Here is a 25548-nt window from a genome sequence, read left to right as displayed (position 1 = left end):
GCTTTTTTTTTGTTGTTGTTTGTTTGATTTGAAGAAATCTGCTCCGAAGCGCATCAGACACTTTTAGAAACTTATGGTGATACTGCTCCGTCTTATCCAAATCGGCGGTTTTGGTTTCAACGATTTAAGAGTGGTGATTTCGATGTTAATTGCAAAGAATGGCCAGGGGTACCAAAAATATTTGAAGACAATCCATTGATTATTGGAGGAAAGTGAGAAAAGGTTGTAGAAAATGATGGAAAAATATTTTTATTGATATATATTGTACTAATTTTCTTAATAAATGCCTTTATAAAGAGAAAAAATGATCAAAATACATGCAAGCACCTAAAACAATACATAGTTTAATTAGTTTAGGCGAAAAAACAACACAAAATAACTCATTTTTGATAATTAAATAAAATTATATTTCATGATGTTCCGCTAGAAAGCTATGTTCCTTGCGAAATAGAAATGATTGTTACAAATTAACGTTTCGAAATAGAATGAATGATTAAAAATACGAAAATTTACTGATGATATGATATGCATTCTAGCAACTAAGTTGTATTTCTAACGAATCTATTTTCAAATGACTCTTTGAGACTAAATAAATATTCCATCAGATACAATAACAAAATAAAATGTCCACGGTTTATTAAATAATACATCGAAAATAAATAAGAATTTTTTTTTCCGCATACGTACATGCAGCAAAATTAAGTTACGCTTTCTAGCGGAAAGCTTGTGCTTTCTAGTGACATTTGAATGGCTGATGCAGCCTTACATCCCATTTTAAAATGTCGTTGCAAGCTTAAATATGTCTAAAGTCTTTTATGCATAGTTGGCACTGTTAAGATCCATTCACTCCATTTTGATCCTTTCCCCAGTCGAGATAAATAGTTTTTCCTTTGCGAGCTGACTCTTCACAAGCCGCGGCTATTTTAGAAACGGCTAAAATGCAGCTTCCATCAACACTGCACTCCTCAGAGCCTGTGAAAGAAAAAAAGAAGGACGATAGATTGTTTATATATATTCGAACGTTTCGTTTATGAACAATTTGCTAATTTAATTGAAGTCAATAAACGCTGATTTAGATTCTGAAAAAAAAATGAAAAGAAAACAACTTAAAATTTAGCTATTTATCAGAAAATAAATTTTTGGAATATTAAGCTGATATAAACTAAAATATTCGATGTTCAAAAATCATTCAAATTTTTTGTAGCATTTAATTCAAAGTATTTAACAAATTAGCGAAGCGATTTAATTTCTAATTTTTAAAATTAGCGACCTCGTGACTTTCATTGCTTTCTTTCTCAGGAGATCTTTAAAGAAAGAAGTTTATGAAGCAAACAATATTATCATATTAACAAAATTAACTTTCGTGTGAGCATAAATCCCCTCTTTGTTGATAGATATACATAAATTATTCATCAGATAAAAAAAATCATAAATATATAATTTCCGAAATTATGAGGAAACTATTTATATCGAAAGATTCTTTAGCTTGAAAGTTTTTATTTTATATATGGGACAGTAGAAATTCCCTTATTTCTTTCTTTTATAGGGAAATTTACAGACTAGTGTAAAACAAATCTTGTGAACCATTACAAATGTATTATTACTAATTAATAGTAATATGAGTAATAACTGAGTAATAATACTAAATACTAGTAATTACTATAAAGTGCGTAAACATCATCCCTGTTGTAAACTATTACATAAAAAAAAATCTTTAAGTTGATGTTATACAATTCGATACTAAAATTTTCAACATTATTTCTATATTCTTCGGTAGAAACTTTTCATCTACAGTGATTATTTAGGTATCCATAAATTAAGACCTGTATAATCTTTTTTTTCACTGTTATTAACAATAACAAATGTTTTACGAAAATAATTTTTGGTGCGTTGAACAGCTTAATTGATAAAAATAAATGACAAAAATTACTTTACTTAGATAAATATAAAATTTCAGTTTGTATAAGCAACTTAAATAAACTTTAGGAACAAAACTTTTTACTTGGCAGATCTGCCCGGGAGCAGTGTGTTTTAATTTGCTCGTGTATGGAAGATTCACAACTTCAAATGCTTTGAAAGAGATTTGTGAGCATGCTTTCTTGCTGGGGTAATAATGAAAATAAATTAATTAAATTTCTAAGAACATGTAAATATATTATACAAACCCTACTAACTTGGTATGTGCGCCTAAAATATTTTTACTATATTTTTCAAAATTTCCAATTAAAGGATTTTAAAAAAAAATTAAGGGGAAAGTCAGCCGTTTAACGACAATTATATAAAGCTTTTAAGACTGCACTCATACATCAGCAGAATAATGGATATAGTTTGAAAAATAAGATAAGTACCAGAAATTTGATATAGATAAGAGTTAAATCAATAAAAGCTTAAAATTTCAAGAGCAAACCTGCGGACTTATCAGTTCTATATTAATGTTCTATTAAATATTTTCTTACATAATGTAAAACGCCGTTTTTTTTATTCGCTATCGATTTTTAAAGAAGCACCCGTAACTTCCTATGAACCTATGTTATCTTTTCTAAGTTAATTTCTAAAACTATCAGAAAACAATTTCTATAAGAATATCGATAGACAAGATAGAATATCTACAGTAAATATCATTTATGTTTTAGAATTATTTCCATTTGTGTTAAATTATTTCTTCCATATGGCATCATTTTTAAAACTGATTTTAAGCACTTTTATTATTACATAATATACGTAATGAATTTTATGCATAATCAGCATAACTAGGGTGAGAAACAAGGCACCCTAGTGCCATGAAGTCATTCTCAAAGACAGCAAAAACGAGGAATCAATTAGTTGCTTTTAGGGAAAAAGTACTTTAACAGTTTTTTAAACTGTTATTCTTCAATATATAAATTAAAATGATTTCAATCAAGTGAGTAATAACATATAGAATATAACCCTTTTTCACAGTACGGCAGTTGTTATATATTTTGCACAACATATACAATATGCACATATTACACACAATAAATATGCATTGTTAGACAAATAATGATTTACGCAATATCTTTTATGTTTAGTTCAAAATAACGTCATAAAATGCTTGTTTTTCTGAAAAATATTTTTTTAATTTAGTTTTCTATGAAAAAAAATTAACTTGAATAATTTAAGAAATATCAAGAAAAATTGAACTAAATTTTATTCTAAAGTTGTACTCAGTTCATGGCTGTAACTATATATGCTCTATTAAAGATATTTTTGCATGATAATAGCTCAATACAATGGACTCTCTTACAACGAAGAGGATACGTTCCGTGTAATAAAAAATCGCATTATCAAGAACATGTTTTATCGGAAGAGATTCAGATATTTTTTCAGCTGAAAATACGTCTATTATTAATGCTAATTTTTTATATATAGTCAGTTTATTATTCATATAAATACAACAAGTAAGCACAGACACTTGTTTTTAGAGGCAAAAAGAATAAAAAATAGTGTAATGCTATGTTGCTTATGTAAACTAATGAGATATTACTTTTTTTAATAGTTAATTTCGCACTTCATATACAGTACGCAAATGTAAACATATGCTTTTTTAAACGAAAAATATGTAAAAATATTAAATTTACCTTCGGCATAATTAAGAATTGTCATTTGCACTGTCTGACAGCTAATCGCAAATTTTCCGACTCGTTAGACATATTCACGTTATATACACGTGAAAGTAATACAGAAATACATAGTAGCTCCTAATCATCATAAACGTAATCTGACATATTTAATGCAAGCGAAAAGTCTTGTTAAAATATTACATCTGTTTGTTTGTTTGTTTTTTCAATTCTATATAACATTCTACCCGTTTTAGCAACATTTTCTCAAAAAAAGTAGTTGAAATATAAGCGAAAATACTTAAAATCAATCTTTTAAGTTTAAGTATTTAGTTAATAAGTAATTTATCTAGCTAGGTTAGATAAATTACTTTACAACTAACGTACTGTAAAAAACACTCACCTTGACAGATATTCAAGAAATGTTCTATTTCATTTTCATACGATTCTTGGTACCGAGAAGCGAAAGAAAAGAAGATGGGTACTGCCGTCGTACCCTTAGCATTGTGAGCCCTCACTCCAACAGGTCTCTGCTCGCCACAAGTCAACATTCCACCTTCTCCAAACACCTGTAAAGATAATTTAACTTTAAAATATAGAATCAATTATTTATTTTTTTAATTGAGGGGAGCGTGTAAAAGAAAAATGAAACCTTGTAACAATTTTTTTAAAAAAGCTTTTTAGAAAAACAAAAGAATTTAGAAAAGTCAGGAATAAAAAAAAAAGAATTTAGAAGCAAAAGAAAAGTCAAAATTCTTTTACTCTCATATTTGTTTGTTTTTACAAATAGTAAACTATTTTGCTGATCTTTAAAATTTATTACATTCAAAATTCGATTTTCAAGTAACTTCCATTATCGTTTGTTTCTCCCTTCCTCAGTCTACTGCCAGCTTGGCAAACGATTTTTCATTCTCAGCGCGCGGCTAGCGAAGAATAAGCAAGTTTCATAAAAGAATCCATAATCAGACATGACAGAAATTTAAAAAAAAAAAAGCCTTGATAAAAAAAAAATTTTTTGACAAACATTAAAACCAAGGAGTAAAATAAGGATGATTTAATTGAACAATAAAACATTAATAAATTTATGCAACATTATTTGAGATTTTAAAAATATTGTAAAATTATTATATAAAAAAATAAATTAATCCATCTCAAGAATGATAAAATTCGATTCAAAAACTCTGCTAAAATCTGCTTTTCCGCGGAAATGTTTTATGTCTGTGAAATAAATTTTTAAAAATGTATAAAAGATTGTTAAGCTAATATCAACAAGACATGATAGTTTCTTTATTTTCTTTTTCTTATCAATCGTATGTAAAAAATACTAGAAAAGACTTCATAATTTAATTATAAAATCCTTTTTGATATAATATTCTCCCTTTTTCTAGCAAAAAAATCCGTCATGTCTCATTTCAAATCAAAAATATTTGATAAGACTCTACCATTAGAAAATAAATCACAAAATAAAAAGTATTTAATAAGAAAAAACATCAGAAACTCAAGCTGCGTTAGATATTCAGCAAATTTTAATGAAATGTGTTGAAGCAAAAAATGGATTTCCTGCCTTTCTTAATAAATTTGCTTCCAAGTATTAGAAAATCTGTCAAAAAAAATGGCAGTTTGGATTTTACATTCATTCTTAAAGGCCCCTCATAACGTTCCGACCTCCTGTTCCAGTTAGTATTTTTAACTATTTTTTTATTTTTATCTACTTTTTCCTTATTTGTTTAAAAAAATAACATGTTCTTGATATTTGCCGAGAAATATTGATGCCCATCAATTCTATACAGATTAAACCGGAGCTACTCGATGCTACAAACACCTTCAAACATTGGATGTTAGATAGCCATTAGTAACACCACGTGGCGGAACTTCAACTATTAATCTTTAATACGATGAAAAAATGTCCGACTCGTTTTTGTCGAAAAAAATGTCCGAAAAATTCTCGACCTTTTATTTCCAAGATTTAAAAAAAAAGTTTAAAACATTCATAGTAAGCTATTTGTTTGTATGGACTTATGGCTACACAGATGAGTACATAATACAACCATACCGGAAAAAACAACTACAACGTCTTCTGTCATCAACTGATCTGCTTAAACCGTCAAATGTTGAATTAAGTTTAACTGGATGAAATGTTCCCCATGTAGTGTAGCAGAAACATGGTATCTGCAAATGAGGAATCATTTGTCTCCAATGCTGCACCAAACGTTTGAATCTAGGTTCGATGCCTTGTATAATATTAATTTAAAAGAAATTATCAGTTAAAGCTTCTCCCAGCATAAATCCGGTAAGATGGTTCAAATATATCCATGTATTTATATTTGGTTAGTTTAATTCAACATATGACAAAATTAGAATTTTGCCATTTGCCCTGTAGAGACTTTTGAAAAAACTGCCCTATTCAAATTTTCTTATATATTATTTTATGTAAATATTATATATATATATATCATAATTTCTTGATAAACGTTTGATAAGATTACTTGCACTTGTTTGTAAAAATATTTTTTAATTCCATAGCGCACTGAACAAAAATGATTCGATTCTTATAGTTTATTCGTTGAATAAAAATGGTTCGATGCACGTGTGCAAATCAGAATTTAAATGTAACATCTTTAGAAATATTCCAACAATATTAACATAAAACATCTTAATGAAATTAAAGCATAAGCGCCTTATATACAAATTAGCCGCCTTTGGTGACCAATTTTCTCTCCTAGACTATATAGGATTTTTAAGCTGCTAATTATTAATATGGGATACATTTCTTTAAAAAAAACCTTTTCCCTTGAATTTTAATACGATTAAAACATATGATTCAATTAAAGTAGTTTACTACAAATTAAAAAATGTATATATTACGAAATAATAACGGAAGTGAAAATCCTCCTACTGATTTAGTAATTGGAAAATAATATGCTTGAATGTTTTGATGGAGAGTTTGAATTTCATTGTAGCATTTAAAAACATTGTTTCATGTAGTGTATTGAATTAAAAATATTATTAAAGTTAATTGAAAAATTAACTTGAAAAATATTACTGAAAAAAATTATTAAAATATTATTGAAAAATTAACTTGAAAATTCAAATTTCATTTTCGTAAAAATAAAATTTAGATAATTAAAAAGGGTTTTTTTTTGTCTCTAGATAATATAAAAGCATTTTTAGAAGATAATTGTTTTAAAAGATATGAGTATCAAATTCCGTAGGCAAGTCATAATGATTACGGCTAAACTTAAGATTAATATGCGGGCGTCAAAATTAAAACATTTTAGAGCGATTGCTCGCCAAATATAATTTGACAATTTTTTATTGAAATTTTAAAAGCCATTTGTTAGCATTTCTGATATACACTCAGGAATGCAGACTTTTAGAGAGTTTTTGGACGACTTGGCACACCTTTGACGTGCTTGGCGAGAAATCGTTCATTGATGTTAAGTCTTACCACGATTATTTATCTAGCAACGGTTAAGCTTATATTTGCGCTTGATTGAATTTTTTGTTTCAAGCCTATTTCTTGATTTCTTTTATAGCTTCTTTCCTCTGACTAAATGTCCTCTTTGGTGACATGGCGAACTATCTGCGGAACATTTCTAATAATATTTTGCAACTCCATTTATCAGCTTAAGCGAAGCTTCTGATTCAATACAGCTATAAACATGTTTAATGAATAAAGCAGTCTGAAATTCGTATGAAAATTTGTTTATATTTGACTGTGGCCATTCAACAATCAATAATAAGCTCGATTTCTGTGCTACGTACGCTAGCGTTTTATATATTTAGATTATGATCTTTGATACTATGGACACTTACTTCCACTCTTTGGTCGTATCCGTAAACAGCGCATCTACTGAGATCAATGGTAGCCAATATTCCACTCGGGAACTTCATGATAATGCAAACGGTGTCCATATCGTCCAGCTGCTTGATATCCTCAAAATGAGTGTGTGCGAAAGAGGATACGCTCACTGGATACTCACCCAAAATCCAACAAATGTAGTCGATATCATGAACTGCACAGTCGTGATAAATTCCACCTAAAAAATAAAAGGATCATATATATGTCACACATTAAGAAATAATATTTTGTTGTTGTTGTTTTAATCCCTGGTATTATAGCTGCGCTATACCAACTCCATGAAACCAAAGATCTCTAAAAAGTCCAAAAACAATAGTGGATCCTTTAAAATCTCAAAAATCGTAAAATTTAAAAATTTAAGAATGTGATTGGGGGAGGCAGTAATATTTTAATGCTGTTCTTCATTACTGAATGTATTTTATAAAATTGCTAATGTAGTTAAAAAGAGATGAAAAGCTATTGAGAGTAGTCTTCGCGAAACTTTCCCGTATATTCCTTGATAAAGGCGTAATACTACCTTCCTTGCACGAGTATACCATTGTGAAGAGGGGAATGGGGATGGTAACCCTCCCATAAGGATTGTTGTTTACTAGAATTTTAAACAAATAACTTCAAATAAATTAAATTTTTATTTAAATGAAATATATTTTTACTTTTGCAATACATAGATTTGCATTGTTAAAAATATCTAAGTTTTAAAACAACACGGAAATAGAAAAAAAGAGCACAAAAATTATGTAAATATCGCCAAGAATGGAAGCTTTGCATATGTATAATGCCGAACAATTTCCAATAATAAGAAAACTTTTAAATTCTTAATAGTCCTTCTTACATCTACCGCTTTGAATGAGTGAGATTTTTCTACTTTTCAATACTAATAAGAAACAAAAGAAGCCAAGACTGAATGAGTACGCTTTTTATGTTACATTTGTATCGTGATATTTCTGCTGATGCGAAGATATTTTTTTTTAATAAATCTTCATAAACTAAGTGAAAAGATGCTTGGTAATTAATTTGTAAGAGCAAAAACAATATTTTGTATTAAGATATAAATTTTTATACATTAATTTCTGTAAAAAAAATACTTTCAACTTCTGTTACTCCTATTACATGAAAAATAAAAATTCGAAATCCTGTACCTCATATAAACATGCTTTCACCTCGAAAATAAAGAATGAAATTTGATATAAGGTTTGAGATATAAATTAAAAAGGGAGAATTCCTCCTCCATAAATAAAAATTCCCGCTACGTTGCAATCCTTCGCATAAAAATTGTGAACTTAGGGTAGGGCCCCGAACTCCATGAGAGTTCGGATTTTTACTTCGTAAGTACTTCATTAACTTAACATTTAGTACAACATGATAATTGAAGGAAATTGAGTATGCATTTTGAACTTCTTTTTCTTTTAATTATTGAAGCCAAAATTAATACATAAACAATTATGAAAGTAAGATTATATATAACATTTCCTTTAACTAAGTAGTTGTGTTTGTGAGTTACTGCGATTAAATTCAATCGAAAATACAGATCGAGAGATGGTTAACACTTAGCTGGATTTAGTTCGAAATTTGATAGAAATATATTCTTTAGGTGATAAAACAGTGTACCAAATTTTATCCATCTAGTTCTTTATCCATTTAATTTCATAATTAATTTAAGCCGTCAGGTTCTCTTGAATTTGCGTTCACAGACAATTCCTTAAATACGGATTTTATCCGAAATCCAATAAAAAAAATCTACAAATTTTGTATAAAATCGAGAAAACAAATTTCATCCATTTGACTCAAGTCGTCTTTTATTCCTGTTGTTCACAGACAGATAGACATAATTTTTTAAAAAAAGTCTCAGAACTCAGGGGCCTCTAAAATGTGAAAATTCATCAATTTCGTATTTTTTATTTTTCGAAATTCGATATTTCTTTTCTTTGTATATTTCGTATGCAAGAAAATAATGATAAATGAAACAGGAAAACAGAGATACGACAACAGAAACGATTCACGCCACAGATTTTAATAGTGTCAGAGTACCATAAATGACTCAATAGCTAAAATCAAACATGAAAGCTATTTACTATTTTTTTTAATTTTTCTCCAATCTAAATAACAATACTAATAGCTTGAAATGATTTATTTTCGTTTAATTGCATTATTGTGAAGTTGAATTATTCCAAGTTAAATATATCAATTTAATATCCTTTTTGAATTGCAGAAGATTAAGTTGATAAACGTGGTAATAAAAATGTATTGTTCTTAAATATTTAAAGCTATAAAACTTAAGCAATCGTAAAAAAGAACATTAAATGCCTACTTCTAATATGAACAATAAAAATAGTACGCCATTAATTATTACAATGACAGCCGACAAATTTTATGATTTGTTATTGATTTTGCTTCCAGTTATGCTGTATTCTTTTTTTATTTTTATTATCAAACTATTAATTTTGATCATTTGTTGGAAATACATGAAAATGACATACCAATACATTGTCCTGTTTCTGGGACAAGCTATATTTATTTAATGAGAGCACTTATTTTTTCTCGGCTTTTATTATGGCTCAGTAATTCTCAGAACACATAGATTTTACCGATAGCTTAATTTGTGCTCTTTAATTTACCTGAATTATTATGAATTGTGTGAAATGAATATATGTGAATTTACCATCATGGAACATCAGAAAAGTCATCAAATAATTTGTTAATCTTGAACCCAATACAGAATGGTAAAATATGCTAAAGAATATGTTTAATCCTAGTTTAGTGTGCCCACAACACCAATGTGGTAACACAAAAAAAGCAAGCGGAATAATTTTCCTAGTAACCCTAATATTGATTAGTTTACAATTTTTGTTCGCTTGTTGAGTTGTACGTCTACTACAGCTATAATGTAAGAAATGAAAATTAAAAATAATCAATAAATAAACATTCATAAAAAATAAATTACGTTTTATAATCGTAAGTATTATTACTGCTAATAAGACTTTCAATGCTATTTTTAGAGTGAACTGTTAGCAGATAATATTTAATTTTCGGCAATTCTTACCAAATTATTTAATTCTAATTAAAATCGTCTGTTTACAAATTTTGTTAGAACAGAAACTAAAAACATCTGCTCGAACTTTTTGAACCGTTTGTTTTTATTTCACAGTAATTCATCTTAACATTCTAATATAATTATTTGAGATTTGTTGTTCTTTTCGTGAATTTCCCGTGATTATTCGATAATTTATGTGTGTTCCAAAATCCGATATCTGATGATTAGAATAATCCGAAATATTAAGTTCACAAATATGAGGAATATTGTATTTGTGAATTCGATGTCTACATTTCGAAATATACAGTGGCTCAAACAATTCAGAGTACACCTTACTTTTACTTGATAAATCTGACTTTCAATATAAATAATACATTACCAAGAAGTGCAAACATGATTTTATTTTTACACATTTGGAGCAGAACAACGGCTCCAAACAGAATGCACGTAACGTCAAAATGTGGTGTCTTTTTCATTGTAAACAGCATATACACACCACACCACAGTACCCCGACACCAATGCCATTGAATATCTGTGGGCCACACTCGAAATAGTGGTTCAAAAACACAAAATTAGAAACAAAACTATTTTAAACAAGTTTGCAAGAAGAATGGGGTAAAATATCATCAGATACTACCAAAAATTTGTCGAATCGGTACCAGGATGTTTAAAGGCCATTATAAAAGCCAAATGACATGCAATTAAATATTGACACTTTTATTCTTTGCGAGATATTACAAAAATTTCACTGGTGTATTCTCAATTTTTTGAGGCAAAAATCTGCGTATGTTTATTTAAAATGCTTCTGAAATTTTTCAGTTTAGAGGTTTTTCGTTAATTTCTCTTTATTTTTACTTTAAATTAAACCATTTCTTAAGTGTAAAAATAAAATCATGTTTGCACTTCTCGGTAGTGTGTTATTTATATTGAAAGTCGGATTTATCAAGTAAAAGTAAGGTGTACTCTCAATTGTTTGAGCCACTGTATATGACGCTGACAGAATGACGTTTGCATCATTGAAAAGTTCTGATGATATTATATGGATGGAAATTGTTCCCTGCTTAAATGAAGAATCAATTGAACCGAGTAAGTATTTATTCCTTCAAATTTCTTCTTAAAGAAAGCTCCACTCTCTAGTATTGAAGCTATTAGGATGCTTTCGCTTTTCCTTGTACTGTTTTTGTTATTCCCAGAATCCTTAACTTGAATGAGATAGCGAAGCTACTAGGTTTCCGCTAACGCTGCTAGCGAAACCATTGGTTTTTTTTTTTTTTTGTGTGTGTGTGTGTGTGTGTGTGTGTGTGTGTGTGTGTGTGTGTGTGTGTGTGTGTGTTTCCCCTCTCTTCCTTTTTTTTTAAAGCAAACAGTTTTGCTCGAAATCTTTTTCAGATACCGAAGGCATCGGGTGTCCGAATTTTATTGTCTAAAGTACGAATCAGCATAGCCGGTTTGCAAAAGTTCTTTATTTCAGAATTCAAAAAAGATTCAGCTGACGTGAGCCATAAAGTTACAAAAAGAAGATCGTGATTAATAAATCTCATAATTTTAATATAAATAGTAGGTAATTAATTGTTTCACAGTATTGTTTATATTGTCAGCCATCTTGATTGGCGACTTTTTATTGTTGGCATCTTTGGCGAAACAAGGGACACACTAAACTAGGATTTTATCAAAGATCATTTGATAGAGACATTAAAAAAGTAAGGACATTTACTTTACTAAAGTGTTATACAAATAATAATAAATAAATTTCAGTTAGTAGAATAGAAGTTTTTTTTATGTAAAAAGAAAATATTTTTAAAATTATGTCAAAAATAACATGATGATATAAAGTGAGCGGATAAACACAAATATTCAGCTGAAAAATGTATAAAAATAAGTTAAATAAAACCATACCTGAGATCTTCAAATATTCAAAGCTTGGCTTAGGAGAATCTCGACTGCAAGTTTTCACAATTTGCACTTTTCCGATTTCTCCAGAATCCAGCCTATTTTTAACAGTTTTTAGACCAGGATCAAAACGTCTGAAACATTAAAAAGAATGTCCAATGAATCCTCGTTGATTGTAATAAAAAGAACACGTATAAGTGATGTAGTTATAAAATTCCTTAATGTTATAAATTACATTTTGAAACCAGTAATTTCGAAATAATGCATGATTGAGGGGTTTAAGTCTTGATTAATTTTCAAGGAATAATTGTGCAAAAGTATGATATCTTATTTCTTTTGGCAATGAAAGCAGCGACAACTAGTTAAGATGTCTATATCTTTATGTGCCTTGTTTATTATTTTTCGAAGCAAAATTCAGCTCTTGCGAATTGTTCATTGAAGGAAAGGTTTCTTTTTTTTTTAATTTAAATTCATAATTCTATGTAAAACATAGAGAATAACAGTTAAATTAATAAATTTTAATTCACTTCTAAATATGTTTGTTTCGTTTCCTCACTTTTCATTTCCAAAAGAGATACCAGTTATTACTGTTTTTCTGAAGAACATAAGTAAGCAAAAGGATAGAAGTGAAAATGTATAATACTATTGAAGTTATTATTAGTATAATTATTATAATGTATAATATTATTTTAACTATTAGTATAATGTATAATATTAATACCATTGATGAAAATTTATACAGTGGCTCCCAAAAGTGTTCGTACACTAAAGAAATTTGCAGCAATTGTGTTCTATACTTCTTAATAAGGCATTTTATTAGTTGGTTTTTTTTTAATTAGCATCTTTAAATAGTTCTTAATAAAACTGAACAAATATTTTTATAAAAAATCAAGTACTATTGTTTTAAAAAATTAATAAATAAAAAATGTCACAAAATTAGAACACAAAAGTCTTCGTACATCCAAACATTATTTATTTAAATTCATCATAAAAATATCTTTTGCGGCTTATTTTTCTTCTAATTGAAAAATACGCTAAAATCGTTTGATTTCAGTATTTAATATCACAATTATTTATTCTATTTACTTTATTCTTTGATATGACGCGCATTCGTAAAGAAACGAGTTTAGACGTACGAAAATTAATTATATTTCATTTTAAAGCTGGAAAATCAATTAGAGGCATTGCTACCATAATATACCTCATTCAACGGTGCAAAGCATAATAAAACGTTACAGAGAGGGAAAAAGGATTGTAAACAAGACTCGTAATGGTCGCCCTCAAATTCTGTCAGCTAGAAGTCAAAGAAATATTGTGAATAAATTTCTAAAAAATCCACGTCTGAGTGCAATAAAGCTTACTTCACAATATAATGAATCAAATGGAACTTCTATTTCCTGTGAAACTATTCGTAGAATTCTTCGGAATGCTGGTATACATGGCCGATCTGCACGAAGAAAATTCTTTGTAAGTCAGAACAGAATTGCTAGGCTTAAATTTGCCAAATCTATGATAAACCAGCCAGAGAGCTATTGGAATCGTGTCTTATTTGCAGATGAAAGTAAGTTTAACATCTTTGGGTCGGATGGGAGAATCATTGTATGGAGAAAAAAAAAATGAAGAACTTAATCCCAAGAATTTAGTTGGAACAGTAAAACATGGCGGTGAAGGTGTCATGGTTTGGGGGTTTATGTCAGCGGCGGGAGTAGGCAATTTAGTATTCATTGATGGTATAATGGATCATAGAGTTTATATAAATATTCTCAATAATAATTTAAAAGTGTCAGCACAAAAATTAGGCATTTTAAACAACTTTGTGTATTACCAAGACAACGATCCTAAGCACACGGCCATGAATGCTCGTCTTTTTTACCTCTATCATTGCCCTCAAACCCTTAAAACACCAGCTCAATCACCGGATATAAACCCTATAGAACATATTTGGAAAGAATTAGAGGTGCGAATAAGAAGTCACGACATTAAATCAAAAATTCAACTGAAAGCAGTAATGATCGAAGAATGGAACAAGATCGGTGCAGAAGTAACCGACCGTTTAGTTAAATCTATGCCCAAACGTTTAAAAGCTGTTATAAAGAATATCCTACTAAATACTAAACATTTATAAAAATTTAGAAAATTTCATATTAAGTGATGGTTTTTTTTAAAGTGTATGATCACTTTTGTGTCCTATTTTTGTGCAATTTTATTTATTGTCATTTTTAAAAAAATAATTTGCATCGTAATTAAAATTTATTCTTCACTGCTTTATTACGAACTGTAAAAATATGCTATGAAAAAATTTTCATGTAAAAATAAGAATATATAATGGTAAATAATGAGGTTTTTAATTGATTCTTGTTGGTGTACGAACACTTTTGGGAGCCACTGTAAGTAATATTAGATCTGATACGCGAAAAGGAATAAAAAATATTCGCCTTCGTAAATGGAAAAAGATCTATTGTTTTTAATTAATTTGATTTAAAAATCCTTTTATATTACACTAAATAAAAAAGAAAAAAGAAAAGGCTACCTATTAAAAGCGCATAGTAGAGGTTTGTTATATTTCTTAGCTGCATCTAAGCATCGCTCAATACCTTCATCATCTAAAGCTAAAGGCTTCTCACAAAATACAGCTTTACCTGAAACAAAAGTAGCATAAAAATTACCAATATTTATATATTTCTCATATTTGAATCATTTTTTAATATAAATTTATCATGGCTATATAATATGTACGTCACATAATAATAAATATCTAAAGCATAGTGTTTCAATACAAACAATATGAAATTTGGACGGGAAATCCAGAATTTGAAAATTATTTGTTCAAATATATTCATTTCTTTTTAATTTTTGTTTATCACTGTGTAGTACAACTTAAAATAAAATAATTTGAAGGGCTTGATTTGTACAAGTCATGCATACATGCTAGAAGCAGGCTCACACCTCAATAAAAATAAAAATAACCTTATCTCTATTTAAGCCTTCAAATTACTTCAGTCTATTGGTTTACACAAAGAATTTTTAATAAAAAAAAAGAAGAAACCTTGGATTATATGCAGCCAAATGCAATTAACCATTTCGAAAATACCCAAGTAACCGATCTTGTAATACTAACTACAACTGACTGATGACATCAGAGAAAGCGCCTACTAATGCCAAGTAGCGCAATGATTCAGTTCAAGTTAGGCGACGGCATGTGCTACATACTTTGATCCATGCTCTTATATATCTTAAAATTATTTTAAAATTCTGTATGTAAATTGTCTGCGTGTAACGAAACCTGTAAATTACACTATTTGGGACTTTTTACTGAGCTTCTTAACGACCCCACAACCTTTAAATTACTATTTTACGCATTTATTGGAATCTTAAAAAATTTACCTTTCCTCAATGACTTCAATACAATCTCTTCATGCGTGAAAGTCGGAGTGCAAACCAAAACAGCATCAACCCTGGAAAGAAAAAAATAATTTGTTTTAATTCAATTATCAAAATTTATATCATACTGTAAATAAAAATTAAAAATAGCATGCTATAATGGAAATAGTCCACTGTTGTTAATTATTTGATATTAGAAATCATCTTAAACGAGATATCTTTTAATTGATCATCATTATCATACAGAAAAAATTTTTGAAAGCAAAACTGAAGGAAAAAAAATGCGTCTGGTTTATACCTCTCGTCGTCAAATATCTGTTCTTGTTCGGACGGCTTCAGGAATGTGGTTTCTGGTTCCATCAATTTCCATTTGTTTCTGACGTAGTTGATTCTTTCATCCGACTCTTCTACGCAAAAGATGATTTTTGCCCTTGGGTTCCTGCTAAGGTTATCCAAGTGAATAGTCCCAATTCGTCCCAGTCCAAAGATGGCAAACGTTACGGCCGGTAAATTGTCTCCAACTTGGCCTTTGGTTTGCATACCCTCCATCTCAGCCTTATACCTGAAAGATTAATATACATGCAATGTTACTTGTAATTATAAAGTTTCGATTGGAAATAACACGAACTATTTATGCAAGATGATTATAAGAGAAAAAAATATCGCCACATTCAATTATGATTCAAAATGCGTTTGGGCATATTAGTAAAATATCTAATGCATTAATAAATTGCATCTGAGTTTAAATTCCACTTTATAGGAAAATTTGTTATCATCTTTAAAAAACAATTATGCATTAATTTCGTCTCTGTAATTTTTATTATAACCAAAAATCGGAAACACAAGAAGCTATCTTTGAAATTAGTAAAATAAAGATTTTTTTCTTTTTAATAATAAAACATAATTGCAAAAAAATTATTCTTGTGATTTTAAATAAATTAATTATTGTCAGAATAAATCGGGATTTCATAATCTGTACATATATTTCTCTAAAGTTTCCCGCCTTTATAGTTATTTTATATGCAGCATAGATTAAAAGTTTATAAATTTGCCAATTTTGGAAATTTAAAGGCATTTGAGAAATTTGGCCTTCAATTTCTGTAGCATTTTTTGCTTTTAAAGGTTGTTCTATTTAGCTAAATCCAAATTACTTTTGGATTTGTGAATTAACGAAAAAAAACACTAACATGTCCAAATTTAAACTTAGTCTTTAAAATCACCACTGATTCCTAGACGATTATAAAATGTATTAAAAACCTCCCTTTTTGAAGATGTACTGAGAATTTTAGTGATCTATTTTATAAATTTAAGAAATTTTTCTGCTTACCACAATTTTAATTTTTACATAAAAAATATATGGTCATTATAATACTACTTTGGCGGTTTAATTCTCAATTTCATGTTGAATTTTATTTCTTCTTTTGCCTTTTAGGTATGTGCTTATTGTATAAAAATATCAATTTAATTTTCAAGCTGATTTAAAATTTCTTTTTATTCCATTTTCGGAATCCAGTACTCAATCTAAGGCAGTCATTCAAACAATATCTAAAAAAGTTTTTTTTTTTTTTGTAAATTGTAATTATTTCTTAAACGAAGTTTTGAATTTCGTCAAAAGACAAACCCCAAAATTTCAAATTCATATTTTTAATAAAATTAAATAAATTGAAAGGTTAGACAATGATGAAAAGAAAAAAATAATGTCTTATAACCGTCCATTTTTAACAATTTATAGTTTGTTAAAGGAAAATGGCTGTGAAGACTGTGTGCTTGGGGGGGGGGGGGGGGGGAATACGAAGAATTTATTCACGTATTGATTTCTTTGTAATTTTATTTGGGAGAAAACTTAGCTTTTATACAACCCAGAACATTTTGACACAGAATTAGTGCCTTTTTACAGCATGCTGCTGAAATAATAACAAAATATGTATCTAATTAGAGCTCAAATCCCAAATGTAAAAGTTCTCTAACCACATACAGACTGTTATTTCTATCAATCATAAACAGATGTTATGTTAAGTCAAAAACTAATAAATATGAAAAATTCTTTTTCGTAACATTAATAAAACTTAATGCCGAAATAAATATATCAGAAATATTCATTAACATATTGTGATATCGGTATCTTTTGACTCATTTGGTAGCTCAGCAAAACATACTAGTCTGTGGTGCAAAATATAATAACGATACTACAATAAAGAGCAAAATTATCGATAAGCCAGAAACATTCTTATTTTTTTTAACAAAGATTCTATGGTTATAATGAAACTTATTTTAATGAAATAAAAACAAATTATTCTTATGTGAAGAAATTTAATCAGGAAATTAAAATCAGGAAAAATTGAAAGATAACTTAAACATTTTATTTATAAACATTATGATATTTCACAGTTTCATGTAATTTGGAGTCGAATGACGTCGTAACAGCAAACCATGATACTGAAACTGGTCAAAGGCGCGCAAAGAATAAATAAGTTTAGACTAGCAACTAATTGGAAGGATCTCTCACATAGGTGAATTCGATAAAACATCCGTCTGCAAATCTGTTCAAATCCTGATTAGAAATGAACTTCATACTGTTATTAATAAATATACTTAAAAGTGGTGTCGGTCGTTAAGGAAAAAGTTATCTAAAGTTTATTCACTTAATAGGTGGTATTGCTTAAGATTGCGATAAGTTTTAATGGCAATATGAAATGTGTTAACTCTTTTAGTTATTACAAAAGTGATTCCCTAGTATATTGCAGCATAGATAAATTCTTTGGTTTACAATTTCAGTCAACGTTATGTTTATAAATCCTTGATTACATCCTGCGCACATCTTTATTTTGATATAAAAAAAATTCTGTTCTACGAAGTTGCCTTATTTCACAATTTAAAAGTGACATAATAAGGTCGCTTCTGCAAGAAATATGATGTAACCCATTAATTGAATATCAAGGTCTTGAGATAGGATAACAATATCAGGCGTTCTAAGGGAAACACCGGAAGAAAAAAAAATATCATAGAAATTAATCTTGATAAACATCTGATATGCTACAAAGTTACCGATACCAAAACGTAACTCGATTCGTAAACGCAACGTATGTTATGTAATCACATGTTGTAATTACATATAATCTTGCATGAAAAATGATTTGTAACAGATAACAGTATTTTGGCGGACATTTATTTGACACCCTTATTTCGTGAATGAAGATCTTCCTGTCAACGAAAGAACTCCAGTTTTTCTTTTCTTTTTATTACTTCCTTGTTTCGAAAAACAAAGCGAATGAAAAATAGATAATAAGATCGTAGATATCGACCTCTATAGATAAAGCGTAATCAATTGTTTATAACTGACCTTCTGAACGATTTAATATTTGTGTCTCCAAAGCTTTAAAAAAAACGAAGATAAATATTCGAACATAAGAAATATTATTCTGTTCATTAGTTATCGCTTGTATGTTAAATATTTTTATTATTATTATTGACACCCTTTGACACAAATTGTTAAATTATATATTACTTTACTATCGGACAAAATAAAAGGTAAATTATTAAAAAGACAAAATAAAAACTGGGAAAAAAAGTAATGAGATTTCAAATATTATTTTTCGATATTGATTAGCTGCTACGCCAAATTTAAATTCCTTAGAAAATAAACTTATAAATTATAGCATTAGTAAAATTTTTAATAACGATTGTTTTTTTATTAGCACAAAGTATATAAGAGAATACATAAATTAAAATTAAATGGGAAATCATTTTAAATCGGCAGTAACAGATAAATAAAGAATGAATTTATGCAAAAAAAGCGATAAAATTTTTACAGATTTTCACAAAATTTGAGTCAAAATTAAAAATTTTAAAAAAATCTAATAAAAATTTACTTTTATTAGTGTATTAAAAAGGGAAATTATTTTTAATTATTTTCTGATTTTTAGTCTTTATTTTATAATTTGTTATAAATATTGTTTTTAGTTAAAGATGAAAAAAAAAATTCTAACTATCGTATTTTACACTTTTAAAATTATGGTTAAAAAAATCGGTGAAATAAAAAACATGGATTTTGAATTTAATTTAAAATATAATCGAGCAGAAAGAATAATTTTTTCAAGCCAGTTACACTCAAAAATTGTAGAGAATTTTCTAAAACTATAAAGTATGTAAAATCTTTCAAGTACCATAAAAACAACTATATACTTTTTATTAATCATATAATTACCGTAGAATAATCATAATCCTGATAATATATCTACATACTTTATTCAAAATAGTCCTAAAACAGACGTTTAGATCAGCAATCCGGTTCCATAAAATCTATCAAAATAATGAATTAATTTTCGAAAGTAACGGAAGCAATTTTAATAATCAAAATTACTACTGGATGAAGTTCAAACACTGAACTTAAACTGTAATTTTTAACTGTTCTTAAACTGTAATTTTTAAATTTACTATTGAAAAACGAAATGTTTTTAATTCTAAATAGGATAATATAGTGTTTTAATTTTTAAACAGAAGGCAGAAAAGATTGAAACCAAAATTCAATGCTGAAATTCACACCTAATCGCCATCGACTCCTCAAAAATAAATGAACAATTGGCAATTACTTTCATTTATTAAATGATTCCACAAGTATGATTGATACTTACCATGACACACATACTTTTCAATTTTTTATTATTATTATTATTATTTAACATTTTGAAACTTCATGGAATGGCCTTTTTTGACGAGTTCTGAAAAAAGTGTACCCGCTTAATTGGCGAAAATTTCTGAGAATCCTGTCTTGAACCTGTCTGTATTTATTCTTTATCGACCTATTCTAAGAATGCTATTTGCAAGGTACCGGTTCCGGATCACAAAACCAGTCTCACAAATGACATTGCATTGCTCAATGAAACCAAAGGAATAGTGACTAGAAAAATGGCATAGAAAAAAAGTCTAGACTAATTCAAGAAGACGAAAATTTGGTTTGTTGAATATTTATTTTCTTTTGTTAGAGATTTTTTTTTTTAAAGCAACATTTTATACATACATTTTTTTAAATGTTATTCCGGTGAATTTTTTTAAGTGATAAATTGTTATTAATTATTGGATGTAGAAAACGATGATAGTTGCAGATCTTCAAAAAAAAAAAAATGTATTTTGTCAGTTTTCACTAAACAACAAAAAATTGAATACAAAAAAATGCAGGTCAGTCCAAGCTGGATTTAACCCTTGTTTAAAAGTCTTTTAGTAAAAAATTCCTGTATTTTCAAAAATCTCACTGCCAAATTTATTCTAAATATGTTATGTTATATAGCCGTAATGTAAAGGAAGCATTATTTCGTTTCTCATGTTTACTTTTTGGTGGAAATATTCATGAGCTGTTGACAATGTTAATAACTTAAATCATATTCACGAAATATTTCAAAGGCACGAAAATTCTGAAAAACATTGAAGGACTGTAATACGTATGGTGATACATGGTAACAATTAGTCTTTTTTTTTTTTTTCTAGTTTTGAAATTCAAATATTTAGGATACGTATAGAATTTTTTAAAATACAATTTCTAGATTTTTTTCTGTTGTTGTTTGCAACGTTGGCGAGCTGTTAATGCGCAGAGCATGGTATTATTTTCTCACATACGAAGTGTACATTAAATTTTGCAATCGTCCAAAATTGTGATGAATTCCCATCTTTCATGAGTCACAAATTTCAAAATGGTTGTTTCTGAATTGTTTTTGTGGCTTTGTTTTTGTAGCTGTTTATTCTCGTAAGTAAACACGATAACGCAAACACACAGTGATCTAGATGAACGAAAATGATAAAAATGACAGAAAACAATAAGAAAAGGGTATAAAATAAAGCCCACAATGATTATCAGAAGAAATAAAAGATTTGAAGCATTCATTATATTAAAATTAAAACACTACGTAAATTCGATTGTGATTTTAAAATACTTAAAGTTTTTCTATCTGTCTCCCTCGTTTTTATTATTTTTGTTTTCACCAACAAATATTTAATTAAAAAAAATCCTTTTTTTTTAACTTTTTATATTCATTATTAATCGCGCTTTTAGGAGTAAAATTACAACTTCCATCGTCCAATCTGCCAGCACATATTGGTGAATTTTACGAGCTTTTTTCCAAATGTTGAACTAACTATTTCTTATCTATTGCTGTTCGCAATAAAGGCATTCCCCGTCTCAAAATTATTATTTAAACGTTTAATCTAACGTCCTAGTTTTATAAAAATGGTGCTAAATATACACTAAAAACTTTGTCCTAATGCCCGTCAACTATATAGAGTACAGTTGATGTAGCCGTTCGAAGCTGCATGCAGGAGCGAGCTACCTGCAGTACACCATGCATGTGTCCACGTGACTAGCAATGCCAACGTTCGTCTGTTCTCCCTCCAGTTTTTAACAATTTTGCTATACCAGCAGGTTGTAACTTAATATCTTAAAAGTTTGTTGACGTAACTGCTCCCTGTATTCCATCTGTTTGACGTAATATAATCTTTACGAGACAGAAAAAAGAAATAAAAGTAATGCATCGATGAAGGAAAAAGCGGCAAATTAGTGTTCTAATGAATGAAGTTTATCTAGAGCAAAATTTTATTTATTTCTTTTCATAATATAGTTTCTTAACTCGGTTTTGGTCAGAAAGATTAAATAGTTCACTGGGCATTTAATGAGAGAGAATATGTTTTTCGATGCAATTTATTGATAAAATAATACAAGATTTTACTTGGAAAAGCTCTAAAAAAATCTTCGTACTATAAAATCAAGAATATTTTCCAAAAATTGGCAGTTGATGTTTAAATATTTTTTTAAAAAAATCTTCGGGCTTAATATCTAAGGATAACCACTCAAAATTAATTTCATTTTTTTTTCCTTTGTCTGATACAATGAATTTATTAGAGTGTATATTATCTGTGTTATTACATCAATTACAATTTATTAGTAAGTAAAGTTTATTTTTATCTAAAAATTAAAATAAAAAGTACATTTTAATTTTCAAAATGTTCCAAGAATATATATAAAATATACCCAATAATCTGATATGAAAAATTCCTAAAATATTCACTGAAATTAAATTTGTTGAATGTAGATTTGGAAAACTAGTTAAAAAAATATATTTCATTTCAGGATTCTTAAATATTAATTTTTCTTAGTTTCACTTAGTAGGAACAGATGTTTTTGCAAACATTCATCAAAGGCAAAATGGTGATAATGATGGGGACACTCAAAGATTGATTTTTTTTTTTTTTTTGATTCTCTTATAGTATAACCAAGCAAAACTAACCATCGAATGACATGAAAAACAATTAAAATGAGAAATGTTACAAATGTAATATCGCCTCTGACCTCTGACAACCGAAAGACTTCTGTTAGAGTTTTGACTCCCTCCGGTGGAGAAAAGGGGAAATTCTGTTCCCCTAACCAGATGTACTCGAGACGCCGACCCAGCGACATGTACATACTCTCTCTCCCGTCTTTTGTGTTGTGATGTGTTTGTGCGGTAGCTTAGAAATGTCCGTGTCCATATATGTGTGAAAATAAACCTATGAAAGTTCAACTCCTGCTTCGTCATTTATGGAATTGTCATGCACTGACTGAACATCGTGGTGACCCGGACGTGATACGTTGAAATTTGGAAATTGAAATTTTTTTGGAAAGCGTGACAATTTGGAGGAAGCACAGTGAGGAGCTGAAACCAGAGGTGGGCACATTTATTATTTGTTCTAAGCTTTTTGAATTATTTAGTTTAAAATGGATATTAATAGATTAAAGGAAAAAAGGAAAGGATTACGTACTATTTTCACGAAACATTTAACTAAAATAAAAAAATTCCTTAAGCAAAGAAATTTGTAATGAATAGACAAAAGATACGAAACTCGTTTGTTATGGAAGGAGGATAATAAGGCATTACGCAGTAATTATGAAATTGCAAAACGTCATTTATTCGGTTTAAGCAAAACATTAAATAAAAACAAAGAATTATTTGTTAAATACGATGGCATCATTAAAGAACACTTAAGAAAAGGTATTATAGAACGAGTAGATTTGAATTTAGACCAAAATATAAACAAAGGTTATTTTCTTCCACATCATGCTGTAGTGCGAGAACGGAAGGATAGTAAAAAGGTTAGGATTGTCTTTGACGCATCATCAAAGGGAAAAGGCGCGTTATCATTAAACGATTGTTTAGAGAGCGGACCGAACTTAAATCCAGATTTACTTGAAATCTTGTTACGGTTTAGGTTAAACAAAATTGCATTTAGTGCAGATATTCAGCGCGCTTTTTTAGAAGTAGGGATAGCCGAGGAAGATAGGCAGTTTTTAAAATTCTTATGGATAAAAGAGGATTGTCCTAATCCCGGTTTCAGCCCTCACAATATTGAAACATTCCAATATAAAAGAGTCACCTTTGGAGTGAAATGCAGCCCATTCTTACTTGCCGCAGTTATTAAACTGTATTTAGAAAAATTCGAAAGTGAATATGAAGAAGCATGTAAAATGTTGAGCTATTTGTACGTGGATGACCTAGCAGCTGGCACGTCAAGCATTTCCGAAGCTATAAAATTGAGCAAAGAAATGATTTGCATTCTAAGTCAGGCCAGCATGAATCTTCGAAGATGGGCTACGAACTCCCCAATTCTAAATGAAGCTTGGAAACAAGCTAATGTTGACCGTCGTGAAACATCCGAAGAATTAGGTGTGCCATTAAAAATTCTTGGACTCATTTGGGACAATATCAACGATAAATTTAACATAGACATTCATCAAATTTCTAAGATGAAGGACAGTAATCTTTCGAAGCGTTTGATTCTGAGCATCTGTGGGATGCTGTTTGATCCATTGGGGATGATAACCCCTTTTACTGTCAGAATGAAATTGTTACTGCAGAACACCTGGGAACGGGAGCTGAAATGGGATGAACCACTACCACCGGACATTCAAGAGACATTTCTGTCATGCCTGGATGAGGTAAAAACTATCCCTCAGATTTCTTTGCCTCGTCCTTACTTACTTGATGCAGAGACTCCAATGGCTGAGATTCACATTTTCTCCGATGCAAGCCCAAAGGCTTATGGCTGTGTGGCCTACTTCAGGAAAGTGACCAACTGGAAGGTGAACTCTAGTTTCATAGTGGCGAAATGCCGCCTAGCTCCATTGAAAAAATTGAGTCTTCCCAGACTCGAACTCATGGGAGCCCTTGTTTCTGCCAGATTAGCAGAATACTTAAAACGAGCATTTCCCTGGATTACATCTGACCACATCTTCTTCTGGTCGGATTCGCAAATCAGCCTTCATTGGATAAAAGGAGACCCTCTACGATGGAAGGAGTTTGTGAGAAATCGCGTACGGGAGATCCAGGAGAAAACCAATCGAGACCAGTGGAATTACTGCAGAGGAAAGACGAACCCCGCAGACAAGTTAACCCGAGGAGTGTCTATCCGAGTGTTAGCGCAAGATGATGTTTGGTGGTATGGTCCAGACTGGTTGTTTAACCCAGATCTATGCCTTGACAACACAGTGAACAGTGAATTCAACGAAGTTGAAGTAGCAAACGAACTAAAGAAGGACTATGTTCCAGCGAGCAACCTAGTAATGACTGTAACCGGAACTAATTGTGATAATTTTCTCGACAAACTTCTCAAAGTCACAAATGACTATGTGAAACTGATTTGTATTATTTCATATATTTTTAGATTTTCAGCTAATTGCAGGTACCCTCAGTCAAGGACTGCAGGGCCCATTACGGCTGATGAAAGAATTCAGGCAGAAAACCAATTAATCCGAATGGTTCAACGTGGTAAGTTTAAGGAGGAAATT

General features: G+C 29.3%; 1 protein-coding gene across 1 annotated transcript in view; it reads right to left on the bottom strand.

Moving 5' to 3' along the window:
• Window positions 1-606: 606 nt before the first annotated feature.
• Window positions 607-25548, bottom strand: part of LOC129988263 (inositol 2-dehydrogenase-like) — a 30725-nt gene continuing 5783 nt past the window's right edge. The window contains exons 2-8 of the mRNA XM_056096449.1: window positions 16042-16305; window positions 15747-15817; window positions 14893-15001; window positions 12369-12496; window positions 7395-7618; window positions 3982-4147; window positions 607-972 (exon numbers count right to left, since the gene is read on the bottom strand). Of these exons, the coding sequence (XP_055952424.1) occupies window positions 833-972; window positions 3982-4147; window positions 7395-7618; window positions 12369-12496; window positions 14893-15001; window positions 15747-15817; window positions 16042-16305 (1102 nt within the window). The 3' untranslated portion in view covers window positions 607-832. The remainder of the gene's footprint in view (window positions 973-3981; window positions 4148-7394; window positions 7619-12368; window positions 12497-14892; window positions 15002-15746; window positions 15818-16041; window positions 16306-25548) is intronic.

Source organism: Argiope bruennichi, chromosome 10 (genome assembly GCF_947563725.1).
Source record: "Argiope bruennichi chromosome 10, qqArgBrue1.1, whole genome shotgun sequence".
NCBI lineage: Eukaryota > Metazoa > Arthropoda > Arachnida > Araneae > Araneidae > Argiope > Argiope bruennichi.
The sequence above is the reverse complement of the archived record's forward strand: the minus strand, read 5'-3'. Positions and strand labels throughout refer to the sequence as shown.